Consider the following 19,440-nt stretch of genomic DNA (forward strand, 5'->3'; position numbering starts at 1 on the left):
CATCTGTCTATCCATCCATCCATCCATCTATCTGTCTATCCATCCATCCATCCATCCATCCATCCATCCATCCATCCATCTATCCATCCATCCAACTATCCATCTATCTGTCTATTCATCTATCTGTCTATCCATCTATCCATCTGTCTATCCGTCTACCTATCCATCCATCCATCCATCTGTCTATCCATCCATCCATCCATCTATCCATCCATCTAACTATCCATCTATCTATTCATCTATCTGTCTATCCATCTATCCATCTGTCTATCCGTCTACCTATCCATCCATCCATCCATCCATCCATCTATCTATCATCTCTGTCTGTCTGTCTGTTTTTATTTTTGTCTTTTTTCTCATTTTCTCTGAAATGTGTCACTTTGGTTTTCAATAGTATTGCATAGGTTAATGTAATTTTTACATTAAAGGTGCAATATATATATATATATATATATATATAAATAAAAATGACCAAACAATAGACACATTTGTTTGATGAGACTGAAAAGCATCCCACATTCGATATTATTTCCCCCAAACACACAAACTGTTACACAATCTGCCTGTATGAGCTTCTGAGCATTCTTTACATGTACAGCCTATACACACACACACACACACACACACACACATACACACACACACACTAATGAGGGCTTATATCAGAGGTCACAGAGTTTGCAGAGCACTGACAGAATCTGTCCATCTGACTCATAATGCTAATCTGCGTCTCATAATATTTGAGCTTCATTCTGGCTCAGATCTCACATCGCTCCGTCACAAGTCACTGTAGACGAGTGTGTGCGGAGATCAAACTACTGAAACTTTCAGCATTCACAACCAAGAAACCATTAGGCATGTCATGAATCGTGATAATATGATAATAATAATTATATATATATATATATATATATATATATATATATATATATAGTTGCTTTTGGATACTAACTGGCCCAAGTAAAAAAAAAAGTCAATTTATGTGATAAATAACCTGCGATATATACAATATCCTATTTTTTTTCCCATTGCAATATCCTAAATTGTAAGTGTTCCTGATCATAGTAATCCATGTGAGCAACTACAGCAAACTGCCTTTTCTCTTGCGCTCCATCATTCCGGATGTGACTCATCATTACATAAAGAAAACTCTAATTCCATCCCTGCTTTTTCCAAACTGTAATAAGCAGTGTATGCAGTGAGAAACATAGTGCCACACCTCAAACATAAACGCTTGAGGCCGGATATTACACTAACTCTTGTGTCGATGCATCAATTCACTGAGGTCTCGCAGCGCGTATGGAAATGTCATTTGACTTCTGAGCGATACCATATATGGATGGCGTTTGTGGTGGGGTTGCCACGGCAACAATCAAAGAGCATTTTACAATGTGGCCCTAGGGAAAGCAGTGCATGAACTTTTCCTGCCTGTGTTCAGAGTATCAAGTTCAAGGAAAACAATAAAGATAAACCCTGATGACCGCATACGAGTAAACACAGATGGATTCAGGGGCTTCTCTGGAAAGCTTTGTGCACCTGTACCGGTTCTGCATGGTTTGACGTAACTAACTATTTAAGGATCAACACGTCCTGCTCAGTTAGCTGGAAGTTAGGACGCGATCAAATATCATCCGTTTACAAAGCCAGAAATATCCTATGACAGAAAGATAGTCCTGAAAGACACCAGACAATGCATGGCATGGGGCTTTTGTTTGCAAAACCTGAAAAGGGAGAGAAGCGTAGAAAGGTAACAAATGTCTTAAAGTGACCTGAACGTACAGTTCCTGATGTCTTAAAGTAGGGCAGCATTAATAATCTGAATAAAATGATGCGATTATCAAAACGCAAAGGCTGCGATTTAATTAAATAAATATATACGCTGCGTGTTTCAGAGTGAAGCGAGGCACTTTTCTTTCACACGCGAGCGGCTGATGATCTGGCGTTTTCAGCGGCTCAGTTCACAGTAAACGCTGCTCCACTCGTCTCTGCGTCAGTTTGAGTCGCTTATAACATGCTTTTGGCAAAGAAACATGTGACAACCATATTCCCAAACTTGTAATGAGAAACGCTTATAAACTGTCAGTTGTCAACAAAACAGAAGCTTTAAGGGATCCCTGTGGTTTTCCGCCAATTTTCACCATGTTTGATAATGAAAAATAATACTAATTGTATTTTACAGTAACTGTTTTTATGGTATATATATATATATATATATATACACACACACACCATAAAAACAGTTACTGTAAAATACAATTAGTATTATATTTTTCTTACATTACATTATACAATACTAATATTTCTTATTTTGTTTAATATTTTTAATTAGTAAAAATAATAATTATAATGTAAACAACAAAACATTATTATTACTAATATTATTTTAAATATTATTATTATTATTATTATTATTATTATTATTATAATAATAACATAATTACATTACTACAACAACAACAACAATAACTAATTATTATTATTATTATTATTTAGTAATAATACACAACGAAATATTATTATTTTTATTATTATTATCATCATCATTTTATAGTGATTTCGATATATATCATTTTTGGATTATAAATATGCAAACAAGCACAGCAAAATAAAATCTGATTTAATTTTTAAATTTTTAAATTTATTTTGTAATAATAATCATAATGAAACATTATCATTGATATTGTTAATATTATTATTATTATTATTACTATTATTATTAATTGTGCAGCCCTACAAACTAGCAAAGCAAAAATATTTATAAATATATTATTCAGTAACAATAATCATAATGAAACATTATTATTATTACTTTTAATAATAATCATAATGAAATATTATTATTATTATTATTATTATTATTATTATTATTATTACTTTTAATAATAATAATAATAATAATCATAATCATAATGAAACATTATTATTATTATTATTAATAATAATATTTGTCATATCGATATATAAATCAACATTTTTGGATTATATATGCAAACAAGCACCACAAAATACATTTTATTTATATACATTTATTTAGTAACAATAATCATAATGAAACATTATCGTTTATATTGTTAATATTATTAATATTATTATTTTATAGTCATATTAATATATACTGTGATATATTAATATATCACAACATTTTTGGACAAACTGTGCAGCCCTACAAACTAGCAAAGCAAAAAAAAAAATTTTTTTTCATTATTCAAAAACTTTATTATTATTATTATTACTACTATTATTATTAATAATAATAATAATAATAATTTTATTATTATTATTAATATATAATAAAACATTATTATTATTATTATTATTTATATTATTACTACTACTACTACTACTACTACTAATAATAATAATAATAATAATAATAATAATAATAATTATTATTATTATTAATATTTTGTCAATTACAGTTGAATATTATAATCACAACATTTTTGGAAAAATTGTGGAGCCCTACAAACTAGCACAGCAAAAAAAAAAAAAATCATTATTCAAAAACATTATTATTATTATTAATATATAATAAAACATTATTATTATTATTTCTATTAATACTACTACTACTACTACTACTACTACTAATAATAATAATAATAATTATTATTATTATTATTATTATTAATATTTTGTCATAATTACAGTTGAATATTATAATCACAACATTTTTGGAAAAATTGTGCAGCCCTACAAACTAGCACAGCAAACAACAACAAAAATTGCAATTCGTTTTTTTTCCCTTACCTTTCCTCATCTTAAAAAGGATGGTGAATAAGTGTCATAAAAGCCAGCAGTGATCTCACCTTACTCTTCATCATGTCCTGGACGCGCTCTGACATGGACTGACCCGCCTTCGGCCTGACGAGAATGTACAGGGCGTTGACCTCCGGGCACGAGCGCAGCAGTTTCTCCACCAGCACCTTTCCCATGAAGCCCGTGGCCCCCGTGATCAGCACGTTCTTCCCCGCGTACCACTCCGAGATCGAGGCCATGATGATTATGAGAGATGAACGCCGTTCCTCCTGGACACTGACAGAGAAACAGAGACACGCTGAGCAATTCACCTGATTTACCAGTCAAAACACGTCATGCTCATCAGTAAGAGATATTATTGTTTGACCGAACTTTCTCTCAAGGACACACTGCCAACCGGAAAAATACACCGACTCTAGAGTAAATGACAGCAGTGATATTTAGACATTAATGTGAGCACAAATAAAGATGAACTAGAAAAGGATTTGTCCCTTTGTTATGCCCTGCCCTCCATAGTAACTGTTTGTGGTTTCAGAGATGTTCACAGTGAATTGTAATGTGTTGCTAAGTGGTTGCTAGGTTATTTCTTATTGACCCTCATGTGTCTATAAGAGTTTTTCATCCACTAGGTGACGATTGTGCGTCTGGTCATTCAGTACAGTAACTACACACACACACACACAAACACACACACTGAAAGTTAATGCTTGTGTTCAGTGTTTGTTTAACACTTGCGTGAGCAGTAGTAACAGTAATGTTAGACTTGGCAAACACAACTAACATTGAGTAGGTGTGTACAAACTTCTGACTAATGATTTAGATTCATTCATCCTGGAGCATTTGTGTTCGTACAGAGCTGACACACTTTAACAAATGACATATACTTCAAAAGAAATATAAAACATAAAAAATCAGAAAAATGTAAGTAAATGTTAAATAAATTGTAAAAATAAAATTTGATAAATTAAATAAATGTAGTAGTATTGTATCATCTTTGAAAGCCCTGAAAAATTAAATAAAATAAGAAACTAAATATACTGAAACTGAAGCTAGAAAAACAAAAAATCTAAATTGAAAATAAAAATTGGAATGACAAGTAGAAAAAATAAGTAGAAAGCCATTTAAAATCACTCATACTGAAGCAACAGTAGTGAACGCAGTCTGTTGAACTTTATTCCTCCGATCCCTCCGGCTTTAAGAGGGTGCAGTAAATCAAGCCCTGTGGCAGCGAAATATGACTCATTAAATCTTCTGCCAGCTATTACATCACTTACACGCACGTCCAGCCCGGTCTAGCGGCTGTGGATCTGTCCAAGTCTACAGTTCACATTCTCATCTGTGCTCTGATCTCCTACAAGCCGCCCTTCAAAAACGCCCCACCCGCATTCTGAACGGACAGAGAGAGGGAGGAAGAAAGGGCGGGACACTGGGAATACGACTGACGGGAATGAGGAAGAAGGAACGGCTGCAGGTCAGAGAGGAACACTTGAAAACACTGTGAATGAATCTGACACACACACACACACACACACACACACACACACACACACACACACTTCCAGTCACACTCAAACACTGATATATGATCTGTCTCAGGGAGCCATTTATCTCTGGTTATTTTTGAAGGTCATAGAAATTTAATTGGACAAACAGCTTCCATCTTTAGTGGTATTTCTCATACGGTACATTCAGACACATGTGATGATGACATGAAAGTGTGTTATCTAACAGCTGATCTCAGGTCAGTCTCAGTCACTCTGCAGGTGTCAGGATTCTCCCTCAGGCTGAGATCTTCTCAACTGGTGTCACAGGCTCATGAGAGATTCACATTTACTTCCCCTTCACCAGATTCAGACCAGTAGTGCTGAATTGTTTACATTTTTCTCCTGTGCATCTTGCATCACCTTCCTCTCCTGCTTGATTTTTTTGTTTCGTTTGTGTTCACTACCGTTTAAAAGTTTGGTGTCAGTAAGTTTTTTAAACGATTTTGAAGGAAGTCTCTTATGCTCAGCCAGGCTGTATTTATTTGATCAAAAAATTTTAAAATATTATTACAATATAAAATAAATGTTTCTATTTGAATATATAGTAAAATGCAATTTATTCCTGAATTTTCAGCATCAGTACTCCAGTCTTCAGTGTCACATGATCCTTCAGAAATCATTCTAAAATGCTGATTTGCTGCTCAAGAAACATTTCTGATTATTTTCAATGTTGAAAACAGTTGTGCTGCTTCATATAGAAACCATGACACATTTTGGCCATGTTCAGACTGAAAAAAAAATCTGATTTTTTGCATATCCATATTTTACCAAGATGAGTTTTTGAAAGTCTGGACAGTAAAAAAACAAAAAACAAACATGAAATCTGATTTTTTTTTTTTTTTTTTTAAATGCCATTCCAAACAGATTTTTACAGATGCATCTCAGTGTGGACGCTCTGTCTTTATAACGCCGAATATATTTTTGTGGCTCTTTAATGTGTCGTGACAGATCGCTGTAGCGCCTTAGTTCAAGTGGCTCGTGAACTGATCATTTCTTCTTACTAGTTCATCAAATAAACGTGAATGAACATCAGAAGGAATGTTGTTTCAATTGCGGAAAGACATCAGTACACACCATTTTTCAAGTTCAAGTTCAAGTTTCAAGTCCACCTATGTTAATCTGCTAACACCCCTGACTGCTTTGTCGGACAAAATGGCGGATTCGGCGTTATGATTGTTAGATTGCCTGTCAATCAAACTCCTGACGAAGGGTCAATTAAGTTGACTGTTCAAATGGTATGTCTAAAGATTTCGGCATTTCGTGTTTTCACACAAATCTTATGATCAGTTGCAATTAACAGTGCGAACAGTCTGCCTGAGAAGATCTGATATGGGAAAAAAAATCTGATTCGCCTGCAGTCTGAACATAGCCTTTATTTTTCAGGATTCTTTGATGAATATAAAGTACAAAAGAACAGCATTTATTTGAGACAGAAATATTTTGTAACAATATAAATGTCTTTACTGTCACTTTTGATCAATCGAATGTATCCTTGATGAATAAAAGTTTATTCATTTCTTTTATATTGACCACTGGTCACCCAGTCATGCTGTGATTATCTAGAACTGAATAGATTTAAAATTCACTCATGCACATTTACTTCTGTGTTTTTACGGAGAAGTTCATGTTTTGAATAACAGCTTCATCTGCTTTAATGATTTTTGGAACTAGTAGAAGTTTATCAGTTCCTCCTAACCATTTCTAAAGGTCTACAGGTATGAAACAGAGAATGGCCTCCTCAACTGACCTAAAGAGCATGAAGGCTCTTTGAACAGGAGTAAACACAACATCCTCTTTCCTGCACGGATGCAGACCGGACTCGGAAACACGACCAGTGCAAAGAGCTCTGATGTTTGAGGTGGAGTGCCCCGTCTTTGCATAAGTGACCATTTTTAAAAGCCATAAACAAATGTAGGTTTGGCAGCTTTCAGTATCACTGAGAGGCTGAAAAAAGGAAAGTGTTTCCTAAAACTATTAGTTTCTACCTCACAAAGAGTGATTCACACACATTACACAAAATCACACACAATCACAAAGAAACGTTTCAAATCAGGGTTACTATTGTTAACAAAAAGAAACACCAAAAAACTAATTAAAAACATTTCATAAAATTGAAATAAAGCTGAAATAAAATCATGTAAAAAAAAAAAAAAAGTAAAATACACAAAAATTAGGAATGTTGCCTTGGCAATAAACTGAAATAAGTTTAAGTTGAGGCACTAAAATTAAATAAATAAATTATACCTAAATAGCAATATAATGGAATTACTAAAAATTAAACTAAAATTAACATGAAAAATAAAAATATAAAAATGAAAGCTATATAAAACTATAATAAAAACTAAAATAACAGTTTCAAAGTAGGATTTACTTCAGAAATTGCTAGTAAATTTCACAAATAATTACAAAGAAATTCTTGTAAAACATATTCCAATAATCTGTTATATCTGTTAAAAATCGAAAAATCATTCTTTACAATGTTTTAACGTTCCACAAAATGCACTTAACGTTAATAACGCACTTGTGTTTTGTTGCTAAACTTTTGCACAATTTTGCTCAAATGCTTTGCATTGCAATGCAGTAAAATCACTTTCCTGTCATTCCAATTCAACATCCTGTCAGGCGTGTGGCCAATTCAATTCAAATTCTACTTTGTGCATTTGAAAGGAAGCCAATTCTTCAATCCTGACACACACACACACACACACAGCTCTGGTTTCAGTAGTTCTCAGTAGTTTCAGAGGTTTATCACTGTGCAGAAAGCAAATAGGCGACCCGTCGACCCTTAAAGAGGACCTATTATGCCCTCTTTCAAAGTCTTGATTTTGTTTTTGGACTTTAGAATACATTTTCATGCTTGAATGTTCAAAAAACACATTATTTTTCACATATTTGACATTGTTGCAGCTCGTTTAGTTTCTGTCTCTATGAAGCCCCTCCTTCTGAAAAGCACAATGTTCTCTGATTGGTCGGTTGAAGCAGTGTGCTGTGATTGGTCAAGTGCTTCGAGTGTGTTTGGGAAATGTCCCGCCCCTTACCATAACTGCTAGTTTCAACACACTACTAACTAACTAGGGCTGGACGATTATGACCTAAAATCAAAACCTCGATTAATTGAACATTTTACCTCGATTACGATTAATGAACGATTTTTTTTTTTTTTTGCCCTCATAGTTCACTTACAAAGTTTGTACTGTAAATATGCTTGACTATTAAAGGTATAACTCCCACTGGAGGGACTTTGTAATATTTTTTATGCTCAAACAACAACATCACACACTAAAGAGAGCTGAACATGTCAAAAAGCACAGCAGGTCCTCTTTAACACATTTGAACATGGCTATAGCTTACACACAAACACATGTCAGCTACACCGGCGCGATTTATTATGCACAACTTCAGCAGTGTCAGAGCCGAGCTATATTCCAGTGGCGATCTGATACAGTCCTGATACAATACACCACAACAAACTCCGCTTTTATTTGGGCTTGAATTACGGGAAGTGCCGGCGAGAGCAACTTTATCTGCAGAAAGCTGTCTGTTTCTGCATCTCTTCCAAGAATGAAGAAACAAACACGATGCAACCCAACACACAATCACTCTCACCGGCCAACAGCTCAGCGCTGCCCGTCTGGGGTTATAAAGGACACTGCGTACAAAACAAGCATCAAACCACAGGAAACAATCTACCCAAAGAGGAAGAGGATTTCAGATCTGTTTGAGATCCGCACGGATTACCGATTACAGTTTTAGAGGAATGTTACGGGGTCAATACAGGTTAAACTTTATCATCATCGCAGTGTTAGGTTCATGAGAGTTGCTATGGGAAAGACACTTGTCCACATGTCACTGATGCTTGAGATGTTTTGTAGTCAAACATTTAGGGAGATTTGTGTGTTTGACATGTAAATAAATGTTTTGAAAGAAATTAATATCCTACTTTTATTCAGCAAGGATGCATTAAACTGATCAAAAGTTTATAATATTATAAAAGTTGAACTTTCTATTCATCAAAGTATCCTGAAAAAACAGTTTCCACAAAAATATGAAGCAGCACAACTGTTTTCAACATTGACAATAATAATAATAATAAATGTTTCTTGAGCAGCAAATCAGCATATTAGAATGATTTCTGAAGGATCATGTGACTGAAGACTGGAGTAATGATGCTGAAAATTCAGCTTTGATCACAGGAATAAATTACATATTACAATATATTCAAATAGAAAAAGTTATTTTATATTGTAATAATATTTTACAATTTTTACTGTATTTTTGATCAAATAAATGCAGCCTGGCTGAGTATAAGAGACTACTTTCTAAAACATTTAAAAATCTTACTGACACCAAACTTTTGAACGGCAGTGAACACAAATGAAACAAAAAGCAAGCAGGAGAGGAAGGTGATGCAAGATGCACAGGAGAAAAATGTAAACAATTCGGCACTACTGGTCTGAATCTGGTGAAGGGGAAATAAATGTGAATCTCTCATGAGCCTGTGACACCAGTTGAGAAGATTTCAGCCTGAGGGAGAATCCTGACACCTGCAGAGTGACTCAGACTGACCTGAGATCAGCTGTTAGATAACACACTTTCATGCCATCATCACATGTGTCTGAATGTACCGTATGAGAAATACCACTAAAGATGGAAATAATATTCATTTGTTTTATCACAATATGATAATGTTTCAGAAAATGTACCACAAAAAGAATTTTAGAATTTTCTATAATTAATTACTTTAGCCAGTTCCTCATTGGCATCATTCTCCAGGGTGTCACATCATTTTGGAGGGAAAACATAAGCAAAAAGAAGCAATGGATTCATAGAAATAATATCTTAAATTTCAGTACAAACATATTTATTTTTCATTTCGATGAACTTATACTACTAATACTACTGACTATGCTGACTTTCTTCCATTAGTCACATTACAGCATTCAGTGTGTGTGTGTTGATTGATTTGCCCTACATCAGTTAAATATCCTCTGGGAGCAGCGAGAGCAGATTGCTAACAACATCATTAGCTAATGCATCACTCTAAACACTCACTGCTCAATGTACATTCAGAGATGGCCAATAATGGCATCTCATTAGAAGAATGCACTTTAAATTCTAGCACAATACGATGCAAACGTCACTGTTACTGTCAATCATACAATCAAGGTATAAAGGTAAAAATAAAGGTTCCGAAAGGAATTTTTCGCAGTGATGTCATAGAAGAACCATTTTTATTTTCCCAAAGAACCGTTTCTACAGCTCTAAAAAGAACCAAGTTTTCTTAGCGTGAAAAACATTTTAATAATCTAAAGAACCCTTTTCCACTACATAAAAAACACTTTTGTGGAATGGAAAGGTTCTGTGGATGTTAAAGATTCTTCATTGAACCATCAATGCCAATAAAGAACCTTTTAATTTAATTTTTAAAGGGGACCAATTATGTCTCAAAGTCTTGATTTTCTTTTTGGACTCTACTAGAATACATTATTTTCCTCATATTCTCCATTGTTGCAGCTCCTCTCTTCTCAGTCTGTCAGTAAGCACTCTGTTTAGTTCCTGTCTCTATGAAGCCCCTCCTTCTGAAAAGCACAATGTGTTCTGATTGGTTGGCTGGAGCAGTGTGTTGTGATTGGTCAAGTGCTTTGAGCGTGTTTGGGAAATGTCCTGCCCCTTACCATAACCACGAGTTTCAATCCATGTAAAATCGATGTTTTTGGCAGGGTTCCCTGGTAAAATTCGCATTCCAAGGGCTAAATATCATGTTATATGGGGTCACTTCAACCCGCAGATATGAAAAACAACCCATGGCAACACTGCTACTAACTAACTTAAAATAAAGGGGCGGGGCCTGGTTATGTATGCTTTGGGTGGGAATTATTTAAATAAGGAATATTGTGACAATATTATTAACCACTTGCATTTTCTAAAAAAAAAATGCATTTACAGTTAGGAACGGTCACATAAATCATTTCTTAAAAAGAAACCAACTTCACGACATGTCAAAAAGAAGTTGCACAACATCCTTCATCAGAGAATGTAGCTGTTTAAGATGCCTCAAGACATGAAAGTCAAACAAATGAGGAGCTTCCAAAGACACACCGTCACCTGAGGCTACAGATGAGCGGTTGATGTACGTATGAGAAAGGCTGACCCATCCTAAAGTTACAGAAGTGAAAGCATGTTCTTGGAAATCGAAATCATTCATTCCTGAAACATTTTAGCACTATCGGACACTAAAGGCGGCACTGGAAAACTGGGACACAAACAGAAGAGTGGGTGTGACTGTTTGAGGTTATGGATTTATAGGATTACATGAAAACATGCCCATTCATCACTTTTATTCAAGTAACATTTTCCTGTATTTGGAACTCTGGATTACGGGACACTCATTAAAAACTTGCTTTGCTAAACATTTTCAGCTTTAAAAAAAGTCATTTATTTTATTTATTCATTTACAAATGTATTTTATCATTAACATTTCATTATTTTTAAGCTGTTGTTTGGTTTATGGTTGCTCTTCTTGCTTATACCATATGTACTTGTGTTTTCATTTTTTACTTTCTTTTATTTTTATTTCCTCACGCCATACAATGAATCCACTATCCATTTTATTTCATGTTGTTTTTCTAGCAGCTTGAGCTTTTTATTAATAAGAGAGAAAAAAAAAATTATATATATATATATATATATATATATATACAGAACAGTATATATATATATACAGAACAGTATATATATATATATATACATACATACATACATACACACACACTGTGTCACTATTGCTCATAGTAAGTGTTAAACTAAGAAAAAAATAATTAAATACACAGTTAAATTTACTCATCCAGATTTTATTAGTTTTGTACTTTAACTGATTTGACTTGTGATTTTAGCCTTGTGGATAATAAAGCAGGAAAGGAAAAAAATCCCATAAATTTACACTGAAGAAGGGACCTGAGACATATTTGAACCTAGATTATCACAAACACTCGAGACAGCAAAAAACATCTAGCAACGCTCAACCACATAATAAAATGAAAAAATGGCAACTTTCTATAAATAAATCAATAATTCACCTGTTTAATAGGGCAGGGATGGATTGTTGGCTAGTCTAGCTGTTCTGTCAGACATGGTTCTGGCTAATTAGGCCTGTAGTATAAATAGCAGCTCCAAGTCACATTAATTATAGTCCAGTCCAGAGGGAAATACACCGGTAAAATGACTACAAAATCTATTATGAGTAAAAAGAGAACAGGAGGACTGTGCGATGTAAATATAGAAGCACCAGGGCTGGATTTACATCATCAGCTAATAACTATAGGCCAGGTTTGTGTTCAAGTCAGTGTTATTTTAGTATTATTTAAATATTAGGGTTTATATATATATATATATATATATATATATATATATAATTTATTATATATTTTGAGTTAGTTTTTATTTTTATACACTCATAAAAATAATGGTTCTTTATCAGAATATATGGTTCCATGAAGAACCATTCCACAAAAGGTTCTTTATAGTAGAAAAAGATTCTTTAAATTTTTAGCATGTTGAAAAAAAAGGTTCTTTTTAGAACTGTTCACTGGAAAAAACGTTCTATGGCATCGCTACAAAACATCTTTTGGAACCTTATTTTGAAGAGTGTATTTAATTTTTTATTTCAAGTTTTAGTAAAAGTGTGTGTGTTTTTTTTTATATCTCTATATGCTTTTCTTATATATATATTTTTTTTCCCCATTAAAATTTTTATTTTTTTTTTTATTGTTTTAGTTTTAATTTTAATAACCCTGGTTCAAGTTTAGGTTTTAGGCTCTGATTGTATGTAAGTGAATGCTAAATCTGATCTGCTTTGCTCCTGTCACCTAACACATAAGAAGCAACACATCACACAACACCATCTTCACAGTGTCAACAGAACTACAGATGGTGAAAGATGCGAGATTCATATCTGCTGTGTTTAATTCCGTGTCTGTTTTATCAGTAAATACCACAGATTCATAAGTGTAAATACACTGGTGGTCCGTACTTCCTCCGTTCACCCCCCTCACTCGCTCTCAGTGTGACCCACGAAGGCCTGCTGATCATCAAGCCAGAGCTAATCTCAACATCCTCGCCTTGAGGTCTCTGTACTGAGCACGGCTGATACGCTGTTGGAGTGGGATCAGGGTAAAATGAACGGCTGGAGAACACAGATCAAACTAAAGGTCATAGATATGATAGATCAGTTGACAATGAGGATTCTTCAAGGCCTAGTTTAAAGTCAGCAAGAAAGAAGTTGTGACAGTCTTTTCTTCCCTATTGAGACTGATATCTGAGTGAAACGGCTTTGCAAACAAGAACAAATGTAGTGCGGGGCATGATTTTGTCTGTGAGTAATTGATTGAATGCTTGTGGTTTGCTATTGGTGGGTCTCATGTGAGTGACAGGTTGCCCCGCCCTCACACCAGTAAACATGTCATCAGAGAAGAGATGTTGCTGTACAGATTAATTATTTATAATAAATGCTGCAATATTCCATTAAAAAAAAAAAGAAAAAAAAAAAAAGTGATTTCATGGTGACTTTAAAACTCACTCCAGGCAATACAAATCATCCTAGATCTGTCTCCATGAGACTCCTGCGCACATTTCTGACTGAATTAGCTATGAATCACAGCCACTGATTGTAAGAAACTGACTCCAAATGACAAAAGCAACAGGCATGTTGCATAAAAACAGTGGCTCACTATCTGTATGCAGATGGCCCTGTCTGTCTGTCTGTCTCTTGCAGTATCAGTATCAAGGTCCAGATAAGCGAGCAGTCTTCATATATAGCTCTGCTCTGTAAGTCAAAGCAAAGCGTTAGGCATGTGCTGTGACTGTATGAACTTGCTGGCATGTCTCCCTACATTCTACTGTACCCGAGAAAGAGTGTATGTTGTATACGGTCTGTTGAATATTGAACAGCCTCTGTTTAATGTCATTACTGCTGCTACTGCACACAAATGTCCCTTCAGGCATCAACTAGAGTATATTAGTGTAATTTACTGTAACAGTATAATTCTGTTGAAAGGTGAACCGTTCAAAAACATGTCCAGATCACATATTCCACAACAAAACTATAAATAAAAAATAGGAAATTATATTTTGCCTAATAAAATGTAATTATTTGGCACTGTAACGATTAATGACTCATCTGAGAAGATTTTTACTGTATTTTTTTTAACACAAAACATAACTTTTCCTTTTGATTCTGGGATGAAATATAACCCGGAAAAGATTCATCCTCAAATGCAACAATGTAGCAAGAATGATTCGAACGCGCCAAACCTCAACAGTTCAAGAATCATAGCGCTACACTGTAACATTCGAACTGAAGCTTTGGCGCCGCGCGCTCGAGCATTCTTCCTCATTCTCCTTCACCCACCACAGAAGCTCATATTTAAACAATGACGTGACAACCACAGAAAGAAACAGTACTTTAACCTTAACCAGTTACTATGATTTTTTTTAGTGACAGCGGCGTGACGCGTCCGTTTCAGCAGCGTCCGCCGACAGACCGGCGTCGCACGCGCACACAGGACGCGTTCGGGAATTCAAAATCGGCTAGAACTAAGCGCTTTGATTTTTAAAGTTGTACTTCTTGACAATCCATCTTAAAACGCAGGGGCACGTCTGACGTACCGCAGACGGAACGCATCAATAACGCGTCCTGTAGGCTATACAGGAGGTTTGGGAGCTGCTCCGGGTCGATAGATTGTACATCCTTCACTCCTCAAGAATTCAGATCCAAGAGAATCCAACACACCCTAAATCCGTTTTCAAGCCACATGTGTAAGCATCCAGACCGTCATGATTAAACACGCTGAGCACATTCTCTTCCTCAAGGATGCGTCAACAAACCGCGACGCTTTTTCTCTTATAACGGTACATCCGGGATTAAAAAGTCAAGCTACAGTTTGCTCCGAAACAGCAGAAAGCAGAATATCTCGCCTTACCTTGAACATGAATCACGCCGGGTGAAGATGTTCCGAGCCGCAGCAGCGCGTCCCCCCCCTCTCTCTCTCTCGTGTGCGCGCGCTCCACAGAGCTGCAGTGAACGCGCCTCTGGCGCAGCGCTGATGGAGAAACAAGCGCGCGTGTGTGTATGTGTGTGTGTGTGTGTGAGAGAGAGAGAGAGAACTGGGTGTGACTCCAAACACACACTCTATACACTTACTACACTAAAACTAAATGTGTCTGGCTTTGCACTCCCTTATTCAGGACTGGTCTGGATTGTTAGGTTGTAGCTATTTAGATTTATCAGCTTCATTGGCTATTAACCAGATTAAACGTAATAAAATGCAACTTAGAAAAACAAACAAACAAAAAAAATATTCTTAAAATGTGATTCTGTAAATGTACAAGCTCTTACATTTAAGACACATGGATGCATGCTTAATACTTTCTCAAAGTTAATTTCTGAAAGGACACAAACCTTAAAGTCTTCAAGCTTTTTTTATGCTTTTTCTTCAAGCGATTTTAATGCTTTTTCTAGCTGTTTGAATCCGAAGCCACTGCTAGAGAAAAGTAGACAATGAAAGTGTCTTTCATTACTGAAGGGTTAAACATACCTAAAGACTGCCTATAATGCTTTGATGGATTCTTCTACACTAAATAATTCATATCAAGTACTCAACAGCACACTTAGGTATTATTATTTCTCGTTTAGGTTAGACATAACTCAGCTTGTCCATCGATAACCGTTTGAGGATTTAAATCTACTATACAAGTTTTACCTGTCTAAATGTTAACGTATCATAAAAGTCATCCATAAAGCTCAAGAGCAATGATTAACAGATATGATGGTGGAACATTCTGCAGTATTTCACACGAAGCAAAAGAACGTTTTTGTTCTTATCTGAAAACTACTTGTTTCCCGCTTGTTTTTTTTTTTCATTCCATTACGCTGTCAGCAAGATAAACAATCTGAGATAGGGTAGCGATTAGGCTACCGGAATAATATGCAAATAACCTGTATGATCATCAGGGTGGAATTCCAGACAACATGACGAAAAACAAGCTGTATGGGCGAGTATTCTTTTACAGAACCAGAAATCGTAACAGAAACATCATGTAGTACAAAGTTGACTGAATCATTTCTATGCCACAAGACAATAGAAACTGACCGATGTACCACACCTGTCCTCTGAATATACATTCGCACAATAGCTATACTGCCTCTATTTAATAGGATGTCATCTTAGTTTTTGCTAATGTCGTGATCAAGGCAGAATAGAATTTAGAACATACTCTTAAAAATAAAGGTTCATTATTGGCATTGATGGTAAAACACATAGAACCATTTCACTGCACAAAAGGTTCTATAGAATTTTAAAATGTTCTTCACCCTCTTTTCGAACATTTGTTTTTAGGAGTGTAAGCAAATGTGCTAAACTACACAGGGGAGAAAAATAATAATAATAATAATAATAATAATTGGTGTGCGATTCACTTTGAAAGAAGTTTCACACAGAAATTGTTAGTGAATTTTACTAATATTAACAACGAAATGGCAAGTAACACGTTGAATTAAACAAAAATTTAAAGTAGAATTTTCTTATTAAACGTACTACAAAATTTCTCTTTTAATTTAATTTTTATTATTATTATTATTAGTGTAATGACTGCTTCCTTGAGTCTTTAAGCATGTTTCCCAGCTAACACGGAACAATCCCACAACTTTCACTGGTGTTTTGTAAAGGTTATGCAAATGTTGTTAAAACATTCTTTAAATGACGTTTGTAGAACGTTCCTATAACATTATACGCTATAGACTATTTGATATGCGTTCTCATAACGTTGAGAGAAACATTCTTAGAACGTCATGCTTCTTGAAATACAAATCTTACATTGTGAGTAAAAACAGGTTATTTAACCTTTTAGATAGGCTAACTTTGTAACCACAGCACTTTAATGTTTTAAAAACATTGCAAATCACTGTTCTCACGACGTTATCAGAACATCAGTTTCTTTGCTGGGTTATCCTTCTCTCGTCTGGGCCTTTATTTATACGCTCATCTAATGTCAGACAGTCCGAGAATAAAGTTTCTTCGATGCATAGCCAAGGTCATCTCTGTGGTTCAGAATGAGGGCGTTTAATTCTGGACCATCTTCTACAGAAAACCCAAGAACATGCCTGCACTTCAGGGAAGCACCCTTGCTGGGATCACAGAGTAGACAAAAACCAGCTTACACAAAGACATCTGACCTCCATACTAGTACAGGCCTGTTACTGCAAGCCCAGCCACGTCCTGTAGCCTACAACTGTATAATGCTTAATTCCTGGGAGTCATAGTTTCTGGGAATATACAGTTTCGTGTTCCATAGGCCTGCACATTTAGCCCACACACAATGAACCAATGAGCTCATCTGTCGTGGACGCTCCATCAGTCCGTTCATGTGCGTTTACTCGAGGTATAACTATAGCAGAGCAACATTATCTCAGTACATTCACGTTGTCCACACCAATATTTTGACTACACCTTCATCCTATAGTTCCCTAAAACATCTTGTAATTTTAAAGAATACATAGTTGAAACTCATTTGAACAAACATTCTACTATTAACATATTTGGCTTCATTATGAAAAATTACATCTAGTAATACATGGGGGCACTCTTTAAAAAAAAAGAAAAAAAAGAAAGGCTGGGTTAAAAACAACCAAGTTTGGTTGAAAATGGACAAACCCAGCGACTGGGTTAAATGTTAAGTATTTTGGGCTCATTTTAATCCAGCCATATAGTAATTTTTAAACAATAGTTGAGTTAAATAAAACCACCCAGCACGTTGGGCAAACATTTAACCCAACTGCTGAGTTAAAAGAACCCAATCGCTGGGTTTGTCAATTTTTAACCCATATTGGGTCGTTTTAAACCAGCATTTTTTTTTTTTGTGTATTTGTTAGTAGAAAGTGAAATATAAACTAGTTTCTTTGGTTATGTTGTGTAGTTGTTGACCTGACCCATATCCAGAGATCATGTTTTATTTAACAGCATACTTCTGGACAAGGTAACTTGTTAGTAAATCATGCCATTTTTTTCTTATTTATGGTTTCAATGGCGCCCTCATATGGCCATTTACTGTTAAAAATGATACAGTCCGTTGCTTCAAAGATCTCTTTTGCTATGGCAAGTTCAGATTTAATTCGCCAAAAAATTAATCAGATTAACCGGAACACTCTCTCAGGATTACCGGAAGCAGTCAGATCTACAGTATTCTACTTTTAAAGTTTCTTTTAAACTTCAAAGCACAAAGTTGCAATTAAAAGCATTCGAATTATTCTGCTTCTCTTGGAATTTATATTCCCACAAACACTACAAAGCGAAAACAAGTACGGGACAAGAAGACAAGACAAATCTAGTGTGGGAAAAATTTATTGATTGGCAAAAATATTCTGAAATTGTAACTAAATGCATTACATCAGGTAACCAACGTCAATCACGAATTTAATAAAATTGTGTGGACTGAACCACATCAAATGTCTGAACAATGCATCAGAGAGAAGGTCAGCCAACAGGACCTGAATATGGTTTAGCTGTAAACTTCAATTTTCAATATTAAAACAAAATGTCTATTCAAAGAGTTGTAATGCTTGGGTCTGGATAAACATAGCAAAAATACACAGCTGTACCAATTTTTATAAGATATATCCAAGGCAAAATGGACTTACCTCTCAGTCCAGGATGACTCAGTCCAGGAAACAGGAACCCACAACGTAGTCGTTCATCCACTTCACTGCCAGAATATTCGGTTGCAAAAACTACTAGAAACTAACATTGAACTTACTCTAGTTACATTGATAAACCATTAAAAACACGCCAATAACAGGCCTCAAGAGAGTAACATGAATCTTATCTGCCGTTAAAACAGATGAAAACTGATCAATCAGTGTGACAAACACCCCAAAGTTCAAGTGGATCTGTCAAATCTATTTATGAAAATAAAGTGCTTGCATATTTACAGTAAATAGTGATGGTCATGTGACAGACTTGTTTCTGACACTGCTTATTACATCACTGACAAACATTGCTGCAAGTTTCTACATGTAGAAAATTGAGAAATTGAGACAACTGATCTAAAAACTAACTTTTACAAGTGATAGACAAGTTGAGAGAAT

At 35.0% G+C, this 19,440-nt stretch overlaps 1 protein-coding gene across 3 annotated transcripts in view; it reads right to left on the reverse strand.

The window, feature by feature from the left end:
* si:dkey-97m3.1 (fatty acyl-CoA reductase 1) overlaps positions 1–19,241 on the reverse strand; it is a 37,579-nt gene extending 18,338 nt beyond the window's left edge. The window contains exons 1-2 of one of the 3 annotated variants that reach the window (XM_051891301.1): positions 18,994–19,241; positions 3,810–4,035 (exon numbers count right to left, since the gene is read on the reverse strand). In XM_051891301.1, coding sequence (XP_051747261.1) covers positions 3,810–3,998 — 189 coding nt within the window. In that variant the 5' untranslated portion in view covers positions 3,999–4,035; positions 18,994–19,241. Of the gene's footprint in view, positions 1–3,809; positions 4,036–5,033; positions 5,055–15,280; positions 15,468–18,993 lie in introns of those variants that run through there. The other 2 variants (XM_051891302.1, XM_051891303.1) reach the window with 2 other exon arrangements.
* Positions 19,242–19,440: the final 199 nt, after the last annotated feature.

Source organism: Ctenopharyngodon idella, chromosome 4, assembly GCF_019924925.1.
Source record: "Ctenopharyngodon idella isolate HZGC_01 chromosome 4, HZGC01, whole genome shotgun sequence".
Lineage (NCBI taxonomy): Eukaryota > Metazoa > Chordata > Actinopteri > Cypriniformes > Xenocyprididae > Ctenopharyngodon > Ctenopharyngodon idella.